This window comes from Quercus suber, unplaced genomic scaffold (assembly GCF_002906115.3).
Source record: "Quercus suber isolate HL8 unplaced genomic scaffold, Cork oak 2.0 scaffold_805, whole genome shotgun sequence".
Classification (NCBI taxonomy): Eukaryota; Viridiplantae; Streptophyta; class Magnoliopsida; order Fagales; family Fagaceae; genus Quercus; species Quercus suber.
The window spans coordinates 83785-105909 of record NW_027070240.1 but is presented as its reverse complement, the minus strand read 5'-3'; the positions used below and the strand labels follow the sequence as shown (position 1 = coordinate 105909).

The 22125-nt window shown below is 35.1% G+C and overlaps 2 protein-coding genes across 2 annotated transcripts; both read right to left on the bottom strand.

The window, feature by feature from the left end:
- Positions 1 to 5118: 5118 nt before the first annotated feature.
- On the bottom strand, positions 5119 to 6142 carry LOC112000987 (uncharacterized). The gene is made up of 2 exons (XM_024033155.2): positions 5732 to 6142; positions 5119 to 5636 (listed from the first exon to the last, which is right to left on the bottom strand). Exons 1-2 carry the CDS (start codon positions 5898 to 5900, stop codon positions 5413 to 5415), a joined length of 393 nt encoding a protein of 130 aa, XP_023888923.1. The 5' UTR covers positions 5901 to 6142; the 3' UTR covers positions 5119 to 5412.
- A 4511-nt stretch (positions 6143 to 10653) lies between these two features.
- On the bottom strand, positions 10654 to 16367 carry LOC112000995 (uncharacterized). The gene is made up of 4 exons (XM_024033163.2): positions 15845 to 16367; positions 14693 to 14746; positions 12338 to 12463; positions 10654 to 11119 (listed from the first exon to the last, which is right to left on the bottom strand). The coding sequence occupies exons 1-4, from the start codon at positions 16259 to 16261 to the stop codon at positions 10934 to 10936; spliced, it is 783 nt and encodes a 260-aa protein (XP_023888931.1). The 5' UTR covers positions 16262 to 16367; the 3' UTR covers positions 10654 to 10933.
- Positions 16368 to 22125: the final 5758 nt, after the last annotated feature.

Below are 22125 nucleotides of genomic sequence, written 5' to 3'. Positions count from 1 at the left end.
ACAATGAAAATCGTACATTGTAAACTAAGTAAAAACTTACAATATTGTACATATTTGCAAATAATATTGTACACATTTGTTTGGTCTACAAAGTAAATTTTACCTTACTAGTAAACTAAAAGTCCTCTTAACGAGAAAGTCTATATACTCAAAATTTGATAAATAATTTCATACTCAACTAACGTGACAAATTGTTTATAATAAGTAAAAAAAAAAAAAAAAAATGTTAATGTTGACATCAAATTAAAACAATAAAAATTTATTAACTCAACTATTATATGTTGTGAAATTTTTTATATCAATAACATTGTATAATAATGGATGGGTTCTAGGATTTGTGACTCATTCGCTCATTAGCTAGTTAAGAGTTGACTGAGGATGACAGCACAAGCATGGCTGCAACAGGGCTTGCCTTCGAGTTCCCCAAGATACATGCCTGGGATGGCCAGATCTGTTAACGTGTGTCCCCCACGGGCCCCACTAATGTATACCTAACCACCATTTGCCCACTTGGGCTGCCATTCAAATCCCAATTTTGCCTCGAAAGTTATGACTTTGACAATGGCTGTTTATAGTAAGTCTAATTGCCGGTGACAGATTTCACAATAAAAAGTGACATGCTTTCCTTTGAAAGTGAAATTATTTTAATCATGACATACCCATTTCTAGGATGGTAAAATTTGCTGCGTAATCATCCCTAAAGCAATAGAAGTCAACTTGGGACGACGAACCAAATTCAGAGAAGAAGGGAGAAAATATGATAATGTGATCTTAGGAAACTGCCGAGATAACTAGCTAAATGAATAAAAGACTATTTAGAAATGGCGTCTTAACGATTCTAACTTCACTCCTGGACAACTGATAGGGAAAACTTCAGGCCCAAGGAGTCTGTTCAAACAGCTCCAAGCCTAACCTGCAAGGGAAGTATCTGCCTCGGTGGAACCTTTTTCCTTTTGGTACAAATGGTCCCTTACTTGCCTCTCAAGAAATAAATTAACCCCTTTTTGGGGTTCAAGTGATAGGCAAGTGATAATTATATTATTTTTAGAATTTCATGTCTATGATTTAAATCCCACTTCTTCTTTCTTCACTGTTTATTTATCTAAGGAAAATATTTTTCCAAAGAAATTTTAATGTCATATTGACGAAAATCTTGTAATGAGAGCAAGATTTTATTGATACAGCAAACAAAATTTATAATTATAAACTTCACCTACTCTAAAATGATTCCCTTTGCTGGGTTTGGAACAGAGGGACATAATGATTTAGATGAGTTAATGTAACATTTTGCTATCAAAAATCAATTTTTTCTAAGGGGACAACAACTATTTTTCAAAATGATGGAGAGAGAAAGGGGCCATAACTTTCTTCTTCTCCTCCTTTCACTGTTCAAGTGATTCTAGACTTCTCCAATTACATTAATATCTTTTTCAAACATAAATGACAGTCCTTACCCTTTTCAATCATACACTAAACTAGATACATGCAAGAAAATGACTATAAATGACACAAGTTTAAAATACATAGAAAACTACTATGTGCATAGGAAATACCAAAACTATTAACTTTTAACACTCCCCTTAATGCTTTGTTATGTAATATCCAACAATTCTCTAAGCTAATGAAACTTATCTTTTGGAAGAGCTTTGGTGAAGATGTTCACTACTTGATCTTTGGTCTTGCAACATTTGAGTTGAATGTCATCATCTTCCAAAGCCTCTCTAATAAAGTGATGCTTGATGGCAATATGTTTTGTACGAATATGGTAGACAAGAGTTTTTGTCATAGCAATGGTAGATTTCACACAAAATTGGAGTAGCTTCTTCTTACTTCTCATTCTTCTTGGAGGTAAACTTTGAGGTGAGAGATGTTAACTTGATGAAAAAGTTGGAGATAATTGTAAAGTATCAAAAGGAGACATTTTTGTGGAGCTTCAATAACATCTTCATCTTCATTTTCTCCATTCTCAAATTCTTCATTAGATGTAGTGACTTGAGCTTCATCTTCATTTCTTAATTACTTTATTATTCTTCAAGTTAAAATGTCTATAACCCTTTCATTTTGAGTTATAACCCACAAAGATGCATTTTTCACTAAGTTCATCAAGCTTATGCCTTACTTATTTTGGAAAATGAGCAAAGCAAATACAAACAAACACCTTCAAGTGATTCATGGATAGTTTGTTTCCAATCCAAGATTAAATTGGAGTTGATATAAATAAGTGTGATAATTCTCTCTAATAATTATATAAATATGCAAAATTTAGCTATTATCACCTCTAAAAGATTCACCTTTGTACCAATCAAAACTTGGATCTTATAAGCATTGGACAATGTTGCCACATATTCCGGTTCTTTATATACATCTCGTACATACTTCCAATGCTTATGAAAGAAAAATTGTTCTTCTCTTTTACAAATTAGAAATCATAGTTTCTTCATAAAAAATAAATAAATAAATAAATAAAAAGGAGAAGAAGGTAGTTGGGCTCCCATTTTTATGGTTGCTTGAACTCACCATTGTCGTTGCTTTTGTGAGGACTTGTTTCCCTCTCCCAAATCCTCACACCCAAACCTTTTTTTTTCCCACTTAGAACTAAGTTGATACCATTATGTTGACTTTGGAATAAGAGGGGCAAAATGATTTTGATGAGTTTCTCTTGGAAATAATGCCAAGCCCATTTGGATGTTCTGGATTCCACTTTGTTTATTTTTGAATCCAGATGTCCAATATGTAGATTCACTTTAATACTCTCTCTTTCTCTCTAGTTATCAATTTTTATTTTTTGAAATGATAGTTATTGAAATTCAAATAAACACAAATTTCTCTCTTTAACTATACATACAATGTCGCCATATTGGAAATAATTTTCAAGCCCATTTGGATATTCCGGATTCCACTTTATATATTTATTTACAAGTCTAGATGTCCAAAATGTGGATTCACTTTAACTCTCTGTCTCTCTCCTTTTACATGGCCTCTCCAATTGCATGAATATCTCTTACCCTAAAAAGCTTACATGGTTGTGGTTTAATCCTAAATTTTTCACTTTAGAAAGTTATAAATTTCACATGACTATAAAAGTGACGTGTTTTTTATTTTACTTCATAAGGAAAAGAATATGTAGTAACTTGTGCAAAAAATTTCCACACAATCAAGTTAAGAGAATTGGATTACGCAAAATTTTGTGCAAGAGAAATATTCAATTATCAACCAATTATTCTATCTAAATGTGATTTTTTTTTATAGATACAATAAAATTTCAATCTACAATGTTTTCTCTATAATAATTAAAAATTAGATCTCTAACTTAAAGATAAACCCTACAAGACAAAGAAAGAATCAAAACACGTGATGTTGACTGCTAAAGCTCAAATGCTTAAGCTAGAAAATTGGAGTTTTCTTATATAAGAAGATAGTTTATTTTATTGGTTGTTGTCACTTGTTACTTACCACCTTCCTAGAATTTTGTCCCGTTTCAAGGTTGTTTACAACGATTCGTTACTTGAAATCTCGTGGTTGTTATAAATGAAAATTAATTGTTTGTAATTGTCAGCATTTGAGTTGAAACAACAGTTTTTTCAATTTTTATGATGTCATCATGTCTTTAAACTCCAATTTAATGTCTTTGTGTCGTATCAAATAAACACTGTATGTTCCACTTTTAGAATTTCACTTTATATTCTACCAATTTTGTCTTGAGTTAGTTTTTTTTTTTTTTTTTTTTTCATTTTAAACTTTAATTTTTTATAATTAAAAAAATGATATATGACAAAATTGGTGTAACATATACAAAATGAGACAGGATATGTATTTGTATTTGGATGTTATGATACAAAAGTGAATGGCCAGTGAACATTATGTTACAAAAATTAATAAATTCGTACAAGCATGCCTGTTACAAAAGTTAATGGCCAGTGAACATTTAAATCTTTCTAGAAGTGTGAAGTGTTTTTTCAAAAATTTATTTTTATAATGTTTTACCTATAATTGTTTTTAACAAGTGACACTAAAAAGAAGAATGAAGTGTTTGACCCCAAGGAGAGGCCGTCTGATTCTAGGTGCATACCGAGGAAAGGGGCTCGGCAGCCGGGGATTGAATCCCACCTACACTACAGCTACGAATGTGGAAAGGGCGTAGTGCAGCCAGCAAGCTGCATGCCTAGTCTCGAGGAGTGGGTTCATTCCCGTCAATACCGAGAGCCCTCGAGTCCCTTTGGTTAGGGAAGGCATTAAGTTGGTTGATCACTGTTCGCCTCATCAGTGTAAAGCATAACATGAAGCGGATATCAAATCAGCGATTGTTTGGGTTGCTGTGGGAACCCCGCCCTCTCTTCCAACAAATGCTTCCCACTCAGCTAGTGATTCTCAAACAAAAAAAAAAAAAAAAGTGACACTAGTAGGATTCTTTTTCTTTTTTTCTTTTAATTTTTAATAACAACAAATTTAAAGGATGGTCGTCTTTACTTTCACATTCTTATTTCATGGATTGAATAAGAGACCTTGAAATTTAAAATGGTCTTAATTAATTTAATTAATTTTATTGTGTGGTTGTGATTGATCATTTATGCTATATTTTCCCAATAATTAGTGATAGTTATAATTGAAGATTTATTGTCAATTGGAAAGTAAATGAATGAGGAAAACTAAAATTATAACAAATAAAGTACAAGCCAGCTTCATTTTATAACCAAATTAAAGCTCCAAGGGAATTTGACTGGAACTTACTGTTCAAAAATAATCATGGATCATGTTCCCAAAGATAGAGTCTATTTGGATGCCGCTTATTACTGAAAACTGAAAATTTATTGCTAAAAACATTATAACAAAATAATTTTTAAACTATAAATAGTGCCCGTGGGACCCAATTTTAAAGCTGTAAACGCGTTTTTCTGTACAAGCTGGTCTATGAACGGTACACGGGACTAGAAAGAAAACGCATGGACAAAAATGCTATACAAACACACACTTAGTCAATATTTTGCCAAAACATAAATTGAATTGATTGTATATATTTGATTCAGGGTTCTTCAATAAAGAAAGAAAGAAAAAATTGTTAAATATCTGAGTCTCGTGAACTAACTTGAAATTTTGCCTTTTATTCTTTAGAATATTCAAGAAAGAAGATCTGCTTTAATAAATTATTATCTTGACTTATACCAACTCATGATCATCACCGCAACAATTCAAACAAACAGACTATTAAAATTCAACCATTAAAACATGTAGAATAAAACAAAAATTGAGATCATTAACAAATTAAATTTTGCCCAATATTTCTCATTAAAAAAAATAACCATGAGTTGGACAAAGAACAAGTATTTACAACCACAAAAGCCCAAGATTTTTCTTCATGGCAGCCCAAAAAAACTATTAAAAAAAAAAAAAAAACCTGATTCTACAAATTAAAGCTCATGAGCACTGCATTTTTTGCATGCGGTCCTTGAGAATTCCATTGTACAAAGCAATCCGATTCTCTGGCATTCCATTAACTGTTGGGATTTTGTTTCTGCAACTCATTTCATCTTTGCTCAACTTTATGCACTCTTTCCTGTATTCCTCACCATTCCCAATTGGTTCCTTCACATCCTCAGCAAACTGGACTTTCTTCTTCTTTCTCTCCTTTTTCTTTTCCTCTACAATAGTAACAAAAAAAAGACACAAACAATTAGTACCATTATAAACGAGAAAAAAAGAACAAAGAAGAACAAAAGAGAAGGAACCCATGTACCAGAAAGTAAGCAAGAACGTAGAATTTTCTCTTCAGGCTGCTGGGAATTTTGATTCTTGGAAAGTCGGGGCAGTGGGAAAGACTTGTGCCTAGAATAAGCTAGAAAGAGTAGGGCGCTAGAGACAACCATGGCTGTGGCGAAGACTAAACCTTGAGATATGGAAGGCATGGTGGGACAAAATCTCAAAGAACACCAAAAGGAAGACGACTGAGAGAGTCAATGGAGTTTATGATTATTGCATGAAGATACGTGTAAGCGAATATTTAAGCCTACAATATATGTAGAAAGAGAAAGAGAGAGAGAGAAGGTGTTTGTTCTTCATTAGAAGTGCGAGCGAAAATTTCTAAGATACAAGAAAAATAATTGGTGTGTGTGGACGGTTAAAGAAAAGGCGTGAGCATCTGGATATATATCTCTTTTGCTTGATGGCATAGAACTAGGAGAGAAGGAAAAGGATTTGAAAGTAAGCAAGAACGTAGAATTTTCTCTTCAGGCTGCTGGGAATTTTGATTCTTGGAAAGTCGGGGCAGTGGGAAAGACTTGTGCCTAGAATAAGCTAGAAAGAGTAGGGCGCTAGAGACAACCATGGCTGTGGCGAAGACTAAACCTTGAGATATGGAAGGCATGGTGGGACAAAATCTCAAAGAACACCAAAAGGAAGACGACTGAGAGAGTCAATGGAGTTTATGATTATTGCATGAAGATACGTGTAAGCGAATATTTAAGCCTACAATATATGTAGAAAGAGAAAGAGAGAGAGAAGGTGTTTGTTCTTCATTAGAAGTGCGAGCGAAAATTTCTAAGATACAAGAAAAATAATTGGTGTGTGTGGACGGTTAAAGAAAAGGCGTGAGCATCTGGATATATATCTCTTTTGCTTGATGGCATAGAACTAGGAGAGAAGGAAAAGGATTGGGGAGACCGAGTTGGTGTTAGTGTTACTGTTTGCGTTGGCTTCTTTCACAATTTTTCTTTTTAATTTATGTAAAAAAAAATAATCAATTTGGTTTCAGATATTTTCAACTTCCAATTAATTTTGTCTCTACCAAGCTTTTCTTGTATTTTTTTGGCAATCTAGACATGAAAACACAAACCAAATTTACCAATCTCCAATTCTAGTAAACACACATATCAACTTAACAACTAAAGCAAACCCAGATTTAGACATAGAATTATTACAAATTGAAAATAACGTGGGCCAATTACAATACTACCAAAATATAATGATCAAATTGATTGCAAGTTGAAATAAGTAACATGGACCAAAATGGAATTTGTGATTCATATGGATTGTAGTTATATACCAAATTACCAATCACAAATGTGAAAAAAAAAATATATGAGATTACTTGTGGTTTCTTTAATGCTATTTGCAAAGAAAATATGGAGGGGGGAGTTGGCAAGTTTTAATTAATGGAAAAAGTTTAGTTCGGTTTGGCGTTATTTTCTTCTAACCCATTATGTAGCGACAGTTATAGTTTTAGTCACATAATTTTTATAAAAAATAAAAATAAAAAAAAAACGATGTTAAAAACACAAAAAAAATTCATAACTTTTTTTCACAATTTGTTGAGTTGGCATAATATAATTGGTGGCAACATCATACTCAATTCTCAACTGGAACAATCACTAACACCACTTGGTGGTACAACAATGACAAATTGCCACATCAATAGATGTTAAAATTGTTGTAAATTTTGTGTGTACTTAAACTTATTGCTTTTTTAATGAGTCATATGATTTGTTTAAATAATATACATAGATAGTTATATAATTTGTCACGTAGTGGGTTGAAGAAGATTCCTCTAAAATGGAGCTAAACATTGTCCTTAATTAATAGTTCTCATATGAGTCCACCATTAATAACTTGCTACTTTAACGGTTCTATTTTTTTTTTTTTTAATAGAAACAATTGTGACTCTAGAGTTATTCTTTGGACACCATCGCACATCCTCGGTACGATGATCACTCCATAAGTATAAGTATTTGTGAGGTGTAGGGTGTGGAGGGCAAGGGTCGGGGTTCAAGTTTCCAAGATGGAGTTTCACACACATATATACTTAGATTAAGTTAGAGTAGAAATTATATCTTATAAAAAAAATTAAAAAAAAAAAGAGTTATTCTTTGGACAAGGTAAGCAATCAACTTTGGGGGGACTTGTATAGGATGGGATTTCCAAGTATATAACGCCCACTTCCGTAGGAATGAGAATATGAAATGACTTTGCAAAGCAATTTTGGAGGGGAGTTGGAAAATTTTAATAAGTTGTTCTCATCTGAGTTTATTACTAATATTACTATTTTAAAATTTTTACTATTAAGAAGTCAAATTTAAAGAAATTGTTAAAGGATGAGACGGTTGAGCACATAATGCTCCTTCACATAGGAACGAGTTTCATGCTTAAGGGGTCTAGCCAATATAACAAGCCCATAATGCTCCCTCACATAAGAATGATTCTCTTTTCTTTTCTTTTTTTTATGGAAAGAAAATTTTATTGAACAGAGAAACAAAAAACAAACAAAGGCTTGCTTAGCCTTTCCTTCCTAATTACAGAAGCAAAACAAGGAGGACAGCTATCCCAATCAAAAGAACCAAAAAAATTACAAGCTAGAGACCACTTAGCTAGGGAGTGAGCTGCCATATTAGCTAGCCTTAGAACCCAAACGACAGACACATTAGAATAAGATACAAGAAGAGACTGCATGTCCGCTAGGATAAAAGCAATTCTCCAAGGCGGGGGCATCATCAGCTCATGAATAGCATCTTGACAAATCTTAGAATCTGTCTCAATAATAACATTCTCCACCTCCAACTTTGTAGCCAAAGAGATAGCCCATCTCACAGCTTCAGCCTCTACTTGGAGAGGGAAGGTGGTTTTTGCTTTTTGAGAGCAAGCAAAAACCAAATACCCTCTCCAGTCTCTAGCCACCAAGGCTAAGGATGAATAATTTGGATCAATAGCTGCATCAACATTAATTTTAATAGATAGACGCCTTGGAGGGGACCAAGGCTGCAAAGGATGATTGATATTTACAGATGCAGAAGCAACTGATCTAGTGATTTTAAATTCCATAAATTACTTCCAAACTCTAGCTATTAATTCATTACATTACAAGGGAAGGTTTTGAAAATTCACTTGATTTCTGAGCTTCCAAATTCCATCACAAAGAATGGCCCCAAATAACAAGAAATCATTCTTCTGACTAAGCTGGTTGGTAAATGGGGGTGAACACAAAAATTGAATGAAATCCACTTCTGAAGAGAATCCAAAAGAATCCATTCTCAGCCCCCATTTACTACTGAACCACATTGCCTTAGTTACTGGACAAAGAGCAAAAAGATGAAGGGAGGTTTCAGTTTCCAACCTACAGAGGGGACAGTAAACATCACCAATATCAACAAACCTGCTTAGCTTATCTTTAGTAGGCAAGCATCATGTAGCAATCCTCCAAATCATCATTTTGTGCCTCTCATGGAGTTTAGCTTTCCAAATACAATTCCAAAAGGGGTCAAAATTATGATGCATAGATTCCCTGCAGCTCCAATAAGCCGACTTAACTGACAATTCTCCAAAGCTTGTGTAAGTCCATGCCCACTTATCCTTGTTACTGGTTGGAAAAATAGGAATTTTCAAAATAAGATCAACTGTGGAGTTTTCAAACCACCAATATAATTTATGGACATCCCAACTAGGAAAATCAGAATTAAAAAGTTGAGAAACTAAAATAATACCATTCAAGTCGACCCCATTCTTTGGAGTACGAATGAACCCTTGAAGATCTGGCACCCAAGAATCCTCCCAAATCCTTATGGAATTATCATCCCCCACCAACATGCAAGCTGCCTTAGAGATGAGATGCTTAACACCTGACAAACTTTTCCAGACCGGAGAAGCCTTACCCAAGAAGCAGTGACTTAATCAATTGTGTCTCACCTTATATTTTGCCTTTAAAACATTGACATAAGAATGATTCTCATACTAATGAAGTCCACCCAATGTAATGGGGCCCCTTACATCTCAAATCTCATAATATTTGCAAGTTTGGGGTTTGCGTAAGTTTTGTAGGAACCACTATGCAAAGCTAAGGAATTTATTTTCGGAGGCCACATTGCAATTAAACCTTATTTTATTTATTTTTTGATAGATACGATAGTAAATCTCAAATACAATGCAGTATCATTTAATTTGTTAATTATAAAAAACTTTTTTTTTTTTTTACACTTCTAAATTTTGGGATTTTTTCTTTTCTTTTTACAAACAATTTTAGGATTTAATTTGTTATGATTTCAAGAGTACTTTTCAAAATTATACTAATAACTACGGCAATAAGGTTCATTTTATTCCTCTCCTAATTATTGGGGTTTAAGATGTAACAATTAGAGAATCGAAAAAGTGCATTTTAATAAGCCAAATAAAACCTTATATCAAGGTGAGGATAAGACCCTAATTTCCTACCATATATCAAGGTGAGGGTAAGACCATTTCCTATTGGATAATAATCATGATGCGAATCCATCCCATTGAAAGATTTGCCTAATAGGCAAAATAACTCTATATTAGCTAAACACATATATACTAAGGTGAACAAAATGGTCCCATATTTACAATATGTTTTGATCACCATAGCCTAACAAATTGATCAACCAAATACACTTCAACTAATTCAGTTATTTGGAAAAATTAAAAAAATCAAATCAAATCAAATACAAAAATGAACATGCTAGCCAGCCTATGTGAGAATTGCAAATATAAAAATGGTAAAGACAAACAATCTCAGGAGGCCAAGAAATCTGCCAAAATTTTCCTCTATCTCTAACATGTTAGATTTGTTTTGAGTCTTTTTTTTCTTTTCTTTTTTTTTTTCTTTTTTTTTTTTTTTTTTTTTTTTTTCCTGTAGCACATTAGAAAATGTGATTGTCATTGTCTCAAAAGGCTGCCTATCATCAATATAAAGATTTTCTGTCAGGACAAGAGGTTGTGGTATTCCTTGTAACAAGAAGGGTATACAAACAGACATTATAAGCACTTCAAAATTACAGGACACAGAATTAACACAAACATGAAAAAAAAAAAATAATAATAATAATAATAATGAGACAAAACATCAGAACTAATGAACAGTAGGAATGTTCTCTTTGCTCTCTGTATTAAATGCCCATATTGGGTGAAATCACCATGGCACCATCACTTGGGCATCCCTTCATTTCTCCTCAAACTCAACATCAATAATATCAGGGTCCGACTTTGATTTTGAAGAAGAGGTGCCTTTACCATCTCTTGAAAAGAAGTCCCCTTTCGGCTGCCACACGATGTTTCCACAGCTTGTACAACGAATTATTTGGTTCTTGTAACCAACAAACTGCCTCTTACAAGCGGGACAAGCACCCTGTCCAAGTTTAGGGGAAATTGACACATTATTTTGATTCATTAGTTAATCATAAATTCCAATCTATAGATAAACCAAATGGGTTTTGATAATAAATTCATCGTACTTGAATTGTTTGACCCCATGTACACTCCTTGTGTACTAGGGTGTTCCATTTTTGATATCAATAAAACTTATTACTTACCAAAAAAATAATAATAAATAAATTCATCTGCTAAATAGAATATGTGGAACATCAAGAAAGGCTACCGACCAAACAGATATGGGGCAGGACAAACCATTTGGTGCAACACAATTGGCCATGCTAGCACTTCCAACAGATCAAGAAGAACATCTAGACTGCCTACTTCTGTCTCATTTAAATTACATTCATTTTTGTAGTGATAACCACTGAGTTTGATGCCAAGGAAGTGGGATTATGTTTGACTATATTTGATACATATATGAACAAGCTATACATTGGAAAATTGATCAAATACAATCATTGAACCAAGTTAGTTTACATAATTAAGTGGGATGAAAATATATAAATTCCTAGACAAAATAAATGATGAAGATATCCTCCTAAACAACATGACACAAAATTAGTTGAAATCATTTCCACCTTTTAGCTTCATTTAAAAACATATTGATTTGTTCAAAAAAAACTAAAAATAAATTCTTTCACTGAAAAAAAAGGACTTTATGAAAGCATTCGACTAGAAGTAGCTGAAGTAGCTCTATTGAAAGAAGGGTAATCGGAGTTGGATAATAATAAAAAAAGAATTTAAATCTTTGAATCAAAACAATAAGAGCCTTATAACATAACACACATCAATTAAAATTGATCATGACATATGAGGTGCAAATGGCACAGGAAGAAAAAATATATCAAGGGCCTCCCTTTTGATTGGACCATATCAAGAATGAAAGTCATACATGTGAATTATCACAATTTCTGTAGAAAGCTACCAAAAGCTTGAAAGTTCATACACAAAGATAATCGCTTGGTTATCTAATCGTAGTGACTTTTGCCCTAAAATTTATTCAAAGATATATTCTGACCATGTATGAGGCTTAAAGAGAGACTGCCAAACAGTTCATAGCTAATTGCATCATATTGACAATAATATATGGTGCAACAAGTCCGATTGCGCCCTAAAAGAATTGCAACTAAAATAACTATAAAATTGTACAAGCACAACTGCATAGACAAAAGCAAAGTAACATGAACCATACCTTTATAACAAGGTTATTGGCAATGGTCCCAATAAGAAGTGGACCGGCAAATGGCAGTATCCATGTTGCAAATATCAAGACCCGAAAAAGCCATCCAGACAACGCAAACCAGAGGAAGAAAATTGTCTACAAAAAGAAGACAAGAAAGTTCAAAACCAAGATTAAGTTACCAAATAAAGTGTTTGCATAACCAACATTCAGAAGACATACAGAGAAATTTTATTAGTACGTATTCAAGTGCTATTTTTCCTGAATATAGTTCTTAATGCAATGTCTCTGCCAGTTGGCAGGTGGTGAAGAGAAAGAAAGATAAGTCTAAAAATTCTTACAACAAAATACCAAGTATTCAAAGTTTAAAGCATAATTCTATCCATTTCATCTTGAGATTTTCTACATCGCTAAGACATAGAACCCCCCAAGTTTAGCAAGCAATAAATAGAAAATGGTAACCATGACTTGTTTTAGTCTGTGGCTTGACTTATAGTTTACTCTGAATTACATTCGATATGCAAAAGAAAACAACTTAATTTTGAGTTGACCATACTAAATAATGAATAACAAAACTGATGCAAGACAAGTCTCAAGGGGAACTTGTCTTGAGACTTGTGCTTAGGAAATAAAAAGAGAACAAAACAAAATGGATAGGACCTAGAATAAGCACACAGAGTTTGCATAGAGTCAGCACCAAGAAATCAAAAGAAAAAAATAAAATAAAACCTAGGGATCAACAACCAGGGTTGCTTGGAATTAGCACCAAGCATGGGATAAGGATAGGAACCCAAGATTCAAACCCTGGACTTTCTTGGAATCAACACCAGGCATTGGAAGAAAACTTCCAACCCAAATTTTAAAAGCCCATGATCAACTAGTCTACAACCGTGAATTTTGGCCTCTTTAAATAGGGTCCCCAGAAATTATAAATAAAAAGGTCCCTAGATCATGACAAACATGGAAAGAAAATAAACTCAAAATGAGATTATCTCATATATGAAAATAAAAATCAAATCTCTCTAATAGCATCAATCAGTAGTAATCAATATCAATTGCAGCCAATAAACGTTAAGAGGTCAAATTTGGTGTCCAAACCTACTAAACTGAAACAAGCCAATGAACTATCAAATGGGAACATGTGTTTGGGGGGGAAAAAAAGATAGGACCTAGGAATCAACACCTTGCATCGTTTGGATTTTGGAATCAGCATCAAACATGAGATAAGCACAATAACCCAGGAATTAGCATTTGGGCTTGCTTGGAATCAGAACAAGCACTGGAAGAATATTTATGTGACAATATGCATCTGGATTAGTTTTTTGTTAAAATGCTTATTCGCTTAAAGTTGGTAAAAGTACAATTGTACCTAGAAAAAACGAGACTTTGAAAAGCTGTTACATTAGAAAAGGTGAGACTTTAAAAACCTGTACACAAGCAAATAAGGTAATGAAAATAAGTTAATCCAAATGCACATAGCTCACAGGTGGTCAAAGTTATGAAGTATCTGTCATACCAAAGCCATTACCTTTAAATAATTTCACCCATTCATTCGAAATGATAATCAGTTATGCAGCGGCCCTAGCATGTTTAGAGAAGAATTTCCCTATGTCCAAGACTAAGGATTTGGGCCTTACGTCAATTAAGAGGCCCATGCCAATTAAAAACTCCCTTTGGCTGGCACAAAGCGCTAAAGGTAGCTTTTTGGGCCTTATTAGTTTTCAGTTTTCTTTTATTATTATAGTTAAAATTTTATATGGATGATTCGTATTCATCTGATCTAAGGGTTAGGATTGGTTTGCATTTGGGTTTCCTTATTATAACGAGGTAATTTTCTATATTATGGAGTCAGTGCTTACTGAAAAGAAATTTAGAACTTGCATTTTTAATATCTGACAGTATGATTCTTCACTTTATTATTTCTTCTTTCTTCTTCTATCACCTTAATCATCCTTTCAAATCTATAACCAGCCCCAATACCATTTACATAACTTTTCACACAGCACAGACATCCCCCAACTTCTTCTCTGCTATCCTCCTATTTATAGCCCCAAATCACACCCTTCTCTCATCTTTTGAAACCCTTAAACCCCAGATTTCACTAAACCTTCTGACAGCAACTAACCCTTCCAAACCTACCTTATGAACCCTAATTTTCTAATGAGAGTAAAATTTGCATCAGTTTTATCTAAAAATATAGCCCGGTACCTATTATAATGTAATACAAACTAAATATTAAAAAGGCCCTCCTATATTAATTAGGATCATCTGTAACATCATATAATTGCACTTACAAAATAGTCCTCATAGAAAATCTGTTCACACTTCACATAAATAACATGCAGCATTATTTTAAGGGATACATACCGCAAAACTTCTTCCTAACGGAGTGTCCAAAAAATCATTGAGCTGTTTCCTGTACTGCATGGATGGCAAAGAACATAATTATTAGCAATCACCCTAACATCAAAAGCATAAGAGCCAGTAAGGCAATAACAATATTCAAAGACCAAATGGAAGTATAAATTTCCATAGTGAAGAAAACTTTCCTTTCTAGGACCTTTTATGATCAATTTTTAGTTAGTTCCACTGTTCTCTCAGGTGTACTAAGTTAAATGCTACTAGTTTAGTTTTTTGTCTTTATCTGTTTACTGCCGATCTATGACGAAGTAAATTTCTACACTTCAGATTTGCTAGAATTTTTCTTTTTGATTGTAAGTTACACACGCAACCAGTGAGCCTTGAATCCACAACCTCACCCTCCACCTCATACTTACAAAGGGAGGAGGTGTCAGCTAAGCTAGAGCTCATTGGCTCCAGATTTGCTAGAATCGGCCATGCTTTGCAGCTCATGGATAATATAGGATTCAATGGTGGGTTTATTTAGTTCTTGTAAGTTCCCGGCTTAGTATACCAGCCAAACCTTCTAAAGACCTATACTTTAAATTAAAATGCGTAGTCCTAGTAGGAAACAGTCGTACCGGCAGCTCTATAAAGCCTATGAGCATATGTAATCTGTAACTAAGCTAGACTCGAAGTATCGAACAGAGAGATCTTCAAGCAACTATAACAGCTCATGTAGGGTGTGTTTCCTTTCCTATGCAAGTTGTCTTCTTTGCCTAAGCTGCTCTGTATTTATCATTTCTCTTACTTTAATAATATAAATTTCGACAAACCAGAACTGAATTTCATGAATTAAAACTATAAAATCTGAAACACCATTCCTAAATTCCAATTATAAACCTACCTATGATTGCTTGTTCTGAACAAGTTCTCAACATAAATCAAAACTTGAATCATTGAATTAAACCAAAAAAAACCTATAATTAACATCATTCTTAAGCTCCTACACTACCTTGTGACACAAATTTAGAGAGTGCACTGTACTAACTCAAGTGTGAAGTAAGAGCAAAGAGTTTGTTTCTACTATTTCCAAACAAACCCTAACAAAAGCCAGAGAGCTGAGAGAAACAGAGAGAAAGAGAGAGAGAGAGAGAGAGAGAGAGAGAGAGAGCAAACCCTCGGCAAGTTTCTGGTGAAGTCGAGCGAGAAAGTGCGCCAGCGCATTCCGATCTCGAACTCCCTATCGATTTCGCGGGCGCGGTCGGCGGCGGAGCGAGCGACGGAGCTGAGGCGGCGAGAGACGGAGTAGCGGCGGTCGAGTCGCTCGGCGGCCTTCTTGGCTTCGTAAAGAAACTGCTCGAAGCCGTCGTTGGCGCTGCGCCACGCGTCCTTCAAAGCCTCGCCGGAGACCATGCGCTTCGCGAAGCCGTCGATGTCGCTGCGCTGGAAGGCTCTGATGGGCGCCACGTGGCGGGAGGGGAAGACTGTCGTCGTCGTCGTCGGAAGCCTTGGGTGACAGTAGCGTGGCTTTAGCTTTAGCTTTAACGGCAGTGAAGGTTGCCATGGCAGTGTTGTTGTGGCCATGTGGCCCATTTCTACGGAAGCTTTTGTATTTGTGATTTTTATTTTATATATATATTTTCTCTTTCGCGGTGGAGGGGTTTGTGGTTCGGTCTTGGTTCGGTGCTACACTCTACAGTTGCCTAATGGCTATTACTTTGCAACCAGGCAACTGATCCCACGGTAGACTTTCAGCCACATCTTCCATTTTGACTTCAATATTGAATGTTCAAAGTTAGGCTCGCAATAAAAACAAAATGTTCAAGATTAACTTAGGCTAAGTTTGGTTTAATGTAAAATATTTTTAGGTAAAAATGAAAAAATTTTCGGGATAGGAAAATATTTTCAAGTGTTTAATTGTATTCCAAAAAATATTTTGGAAAATATTTTCTAGTATTTGGTTGTTGATGTAGTGAAAATATAGCATTTGCTCGTCCATACAGATCGTCCAAAGGAAGACCAGCAAGGACGAACCAAGCGCACGTGGCGCCCGTCCAAAGTTCCCTTGTAAAGCTCGTCCGTCCCTATGAGCATTTGGACGAACGAGCTCTACACTTAGCCTATGAAATGGATATTAATATTGTGAACCGTTTCCAATGACAGTTTTGGAAACGGGAGTCAATTATGAAGTTACGATAACTGCCACAACAGTTACAAGAGTCTACTCCCAGTACCAATCAATCCCTTAATAATAGGGGAAGTTATGAGATGAATAGCCATTAATATTGACACTATATAAACACTTTCACTCCGATAATGAAAGGTAAGTCCATTCTAGACAATACTCCCAAAATTCTTGGAATTTCAGATTTCTTTAAGGAAGATACTAACTTAACCTTCGGAAGGTCAATGGCTGGCGACCCCGGTCTCCTCTGACTTTTATCGACTCTTTTTCAGGACTCAGACTCAAGATCAACAACGCTCAACATTTTCAGCCCACTAATATCTCATGATTTATCAGTTGTGTTCTGAAAATGTCATTTTTTTACTAGTTTCTCACATTTTCTCCACCATTTTCTCACATTTTCTCTACCATTTTCTCAGCTTCCAAACAAATTTCATAATAGAAAATTTCAATATATAAACTTAAAACAAACAAAAATCAAAACAAAACCAAACAAAAATTAGAACAAAACATTTGTTAACACCAAAAGCTCAGTCAAACGGAAAGAAGGAGGAAGAGAGAGTGATCGACAAGTGAGGGAAAGGGAGAGGTAGATCAAGAAAGAGAGAGATCGGGCATGGGTGGGTCACGTGGATCGGAGCTTATGGAAGAGGGATCGGAGCTCTTGGATGTGGATCGATCTCGCCGAGGCTGGGGTGCTGGTGTGCAATCTCGGTGGTGCTTGGATGAACAGAGCACTCACCATTGCATGGAGGGGACGAGGACAGCAATCTGGCCAGCGCGATCGTGGGTTCGACGGCGCTCTCTCTCTCTCTCTCTATGTTTGCACGTCTGTGAGTCATTCTTTCTCTCCCTCTTTCTCTCTTTGCGTGTCTCCGGAAATGGTTTGAAGTGAAAATAACAACAGAAAATAGTGTACGCTTCTTTGCCCTTATTTTACAATCAACACTAAAAACATTTTCAGTTTGACCCAATTTTCAGTAACAACCAAACACCCACTTTTACGAAAAAGCAATTTCGGAAGTGGTTTAAAGCCAAAACAAACGCACCCTTAATCTTGAATCCCCTCAAAAAAAAAAAAAAAAAAAAAATTACAAATTTCCTATATGTGGTTTAGGCCGAATTTAACTTACCCATTTGTGGTTTCATTTTTAACACTTTACTCACCTGAGTTTCATTTCGTTATTACTTTGTAACCCACCTCCTTTTCAAACGTTACTTGTAACACATTTTTTTATCAAAAACAAAACTCAAAACAAATCGAACACTCCTTTCTCCCAAAACACACTCCCATCCATATGAGGTAGATTTACTAATTTGCTTGAAAATCATGAGTACATACAATATGAACATCTTAGCATGTCAATATTTATGATAAAGTCAAGAACATCAAATTATACCATCATTTTTTATTATTCTTTAGCGAACACACACCCCAGGCAATGAAGATTCCAACCAAGAATGGAGACCCCGCCACAACAAAATTCTCCACAATCCCTCCATCAAACATCTGCAAATACAACAAGTAATACACAATTCCCCACCTCTCTGCATCTTCCCATTTCGAAGGCAAAGTCCTTCCATTATTGGAAGGTAGTAATGTTTAGATCCAACGTGGCTGGTATTTGGCTATCTAGCTTCTTCAATAGCGCTTCAGATTTGGATCTCCGCTCTTGGCATTCTATATAGAACAAACAAACAAAAAAACAAACAAGGGGTATGTTGGGATTTTGTTAGGTAGAGTTGTTTGGAGTTTGTTGGGTGGGCTTGTTGTTGTGTTTCGATGAGTCATGAATAAGAAGGAAAGGATGGGTTGCTGAGACTTTTCTTAAGTGCTCATGATTTTTTGAATGGTTTTTACTGGGTTTTTGTTATTTGTTGTCATGAATAGGTGGGTTTACTTCGAATATTTCTATTTCAGGGGCTAGTTAGATTGAATTGGCTTTTTGACTCAAGGGGCAAGTCGATTTAATGGTTTTGTCTGTATGATGGGTTTCTTAGTTTAAGGAAATTTGGGTTTGATCTTGTTTTCTTTTGCTTTTTTTTTTTTGGTTTTGGGATGAGAGAGACATAAAATGAGAGGAAAAAGACTTATTTACCCATCTTTTTTAATAGAGGTGGGTAACAGAGACTAAACGGAATGAAGTACAAGTGGGTAAAGTGTAAAAAATGAAACTACAAGTGGATAAATTAAATTCGGGCTAAACCACAAATGAGTAATCTGTAATTATCCAAAAAAAAAAAAAAAAAGCTTAATCTCAAAATGAATTTTGCTACAATATTCAAGTTTAAGATCACGAAAAATCCAAAAGCTTAAACTTAGTTTGACTTAGTTTGATTTATTAGTCAAGTTGAGCTCGAGTTAAATATCAAACTCTTAAATCTTAAGACTCAAACTCATTTAGTTTGGAAGTGTGGTGCAAACTCCAAATTAATTAAAGATTTAGTAAGATATTAGTTTATTTTTAAAGCTTATGTCAAGCTTATTATCAAGCCCATAATTGAGCTTAGGCTAAACTTGTTTTTTATAAAGCCTATCATCGAGCTTAAGTTGGACTTGTTTTTTTTCGAGTCCTATTGTTATGAGTTTATTCATGATTTTTTTTTCTTTCTCAGCTCATTTATCAAACAAGTTTAGAGTTAAGACTTAAACTTAGCTTGTTGTTGGGGCCATTTTTGAGAAGTCATAAAGAAGGAAAGAAGCCCAGCAACACAAACTAAAAAGAAATTGGCAAAAGGATAGAAAACAAGAACCATTAAGTCCAAGCGGCAGGAATAATGGATCGTAGGTCCATAAAATAAATAAATGGGTCTTGAGAAAGCAAATGGGCTCAAAAGAGACCAGAAAGAAAGAAATAGCAAATAGCAAACCTATGGGCAGTGTACGATGTGAAAAAGTAAGAATGGGCCGCGACAGACTCAAAGCAATGTAAGCAAAGAAAGTAGGGGATTAATGGCAGGCCCACAAACCCCAAAGATGAGTATGAGGTAATTGGGCCGAGGAAACCCAATGAAGTTAGTAAAAGTCCATAGGAACACAAAGTTAAGAAAAGAGCTGAGGAAGCCCAAGGCAAGCAAATGGGCAGAGGATGCCCAAGGGAAAACAAAAGGGACACAAGAGCCCATAAGTAAGAAAATCCATGGTCATGCTAAGCCATTGGGGAAAGAATACACGGCAGGCCTAAAAAGGCCCGGCAGGATCAAGTCATTACGGTAGGAATGATAGAGTAATATGACAGGACATGATGACAATCAAGAAATAGTCTGGAAGAAATGTAAAGCCCAGTATCAAATGAAGCCCAGCCACTAAGGGGAGCAAGAAATTATAAAACAGCCCACATAAAAGAATGAAGAAGGGCGGCAGACTGTGCAAGCAAGCCTCTAGACCGCGGCAAATGCATGAGCAGCAGGCAGATTTTGGACATATATGAAACGGAAGCACACGCAAGGCCCAGACACCACCAGCCTATACCCAGCCAATATGGGACGTGGTGGGATCATGGGTTAGAGGTAAGGGGGGTATGGTTTGGTGGTAGGGAGAGGGGAAAAGACCTATTTTGCTGCTCCTGCCCAAGCTCTTTTGGGGGGTACATCTTGCTGAGATGACAAACTACCCAAAAGAAGTAAGGTTGAGGGAGGAATTGTTAGGTGTATGCCATGAAAGATAGAGAGAGAAAGCACCTACACCATGGTAGGAAAGGGTGCCATGACAAACTAATGAATAAAACAACCTGTCTTTGTCTGGCAAGAGGGAGTGGCACACAGACGAATCTTTGGTGGTCGGCAAGTACACCTAAACCAAATAGAGGTTGTTAAGGAGCAAAGTAGTAAAATCTGGTCACGATAGGCACTATAAGAATACCCTTGCCGTGCTCAGAAAAGGGGATCGAAAAACAGAGGAAGATCACGAAATAAAATAGAAAGAAAGTAAAAACAAGGGAAATAAAAAGATAAGAAAGAAAACAGAAAACAAAGAGAGTTAATACAGTGGGCATGCACCAATAGATCGATTTCCCTTTCTCCCTTTAAAAATCCTACTTTCTTCCAAAAAAGCAAAAAGGATTCTTTTGGGCATTAACCATTCAAGTCCGGTTCTCTCAAAGCCATTAATCCCCATGGCAAGATCTTTCTTGGGAGATTAGTTGCATTGAGAGGAAGCATTCTTCCTCTTTGGTTTTTTTGCTTCTGCGGACCAAACTTGACTTAATTCATATTTATTCTTGATTAACTCATATTGTCACTTACTCCTCTATCTTCTTTGTAAAAGTCATTATTATCACTATGATTATGTTTCATAAATAGGAATTTATTTGGTCATTATCTATTAAAAAGTCAGAGGACTCTGTTTTGTTGTTATTATATCTGCCTGCTATAACTCATCTGAAACAGTGTTGCCTGCCATAAGCACACTCCTGGCAGACGAGGCATAGTTTATGCACAAGCCAGCCCAAATTGAGTTCAGTTGGACTGGTCTCAACTCTCTTACTCAGAATACTCGGGCTCACTACCGTAAGAGGCAGCCCAGCCCAATGCACAACACAAAAAAGGCCCCACACTTGTTTATTAACAAATAAATTTTTTATCGAGTCAAGAGCTATTTTATGAATGACATGGTTTATTTACTATTCTAATTAAAAGTATAAGATTGTTCATTTAATTTTATTTCAAACAACTTTAGTTCATATTTATTTTTATAAAAAAATACTATGTCTACAATATTTTCATAACACTCTTGTAACAAACCATAGGTGATAAATTATTATTGGCGAGCAAAATAATAATTTTAGTAATAAATTCAAATTAGAATTACTAACAGTTTATTACCTTCCTTCTAACAAAGTGGGTTCCAGTTAGTTTAACTAGTAAAGTCTCTGATGGTTGAATAAAAAATCTAAAATTTAATTTCTGCCTACACCAAAAACCATTTAGTGTCTTGTTCTGATAATAAAATGTTATTATCAGAAGCGAACGCCATAAATTGAAACTTTCCCTAAAAAAAAAAAAATTCTTACTAAAAAAAAACAACTTATCACCTATTGTGAAAATATTATATAAATCAGGTCCTCGTGAAACACAAAAATCCTAAGCTAAAATGGGACTGGCGGCGGGAATGCGTAGTTTACAACGTTTTGTGTTTTTTACAAACCAAGCCCAAATGCCAAATCTCTTCATAAATGGGCTTTAGGAGTGAGTAGGCTCTCGAAGCCCATTTTAAAAACGCGACCAATTTCCTCCTTCTTTGTTTCGATCCGACCCCATACAAAAAAAAAAA

Bases quoted from the DNA above. Each gene is read 5' to 3' on its own strand.
- LOC112000987 (XM_024033155.2), bottom strand. From the start codon at position 5,900: ATGCCTTCCATATCTCAAGGTTTAGTCTTCGCCACAGCCATGGTTGTC. The intron at 5,637-5,731 runs GTACATGGGTTC...TTACTATTGTAG, and splicing joins ACGTTCTTGCTTACTTTCTG to AGGAAAAGAAAAAGGAGAGA.
- LOC112000995 (XM_024033163.2), bottom strand. From the start codon at position 16,261: ATGGGCCACATGGCCACAACAACACTGCCATGGCAACCTTCACTGCCG. The intron at 14,747-15,844 runs GTTTGCTCTCTC...CCATCCATGCAG, and splicing joins TCACCAGAAACTTGCCGAGG to TACAGGAAACAGCTCAATGA. The intron at 12,464-14,692 runs GTATGTATCCCT...TTCTTTTTGTAG, and splicing joins CGTTAGGAAGAAGTTTTGCG to ACAATTTTCTTCCTCTGGTT.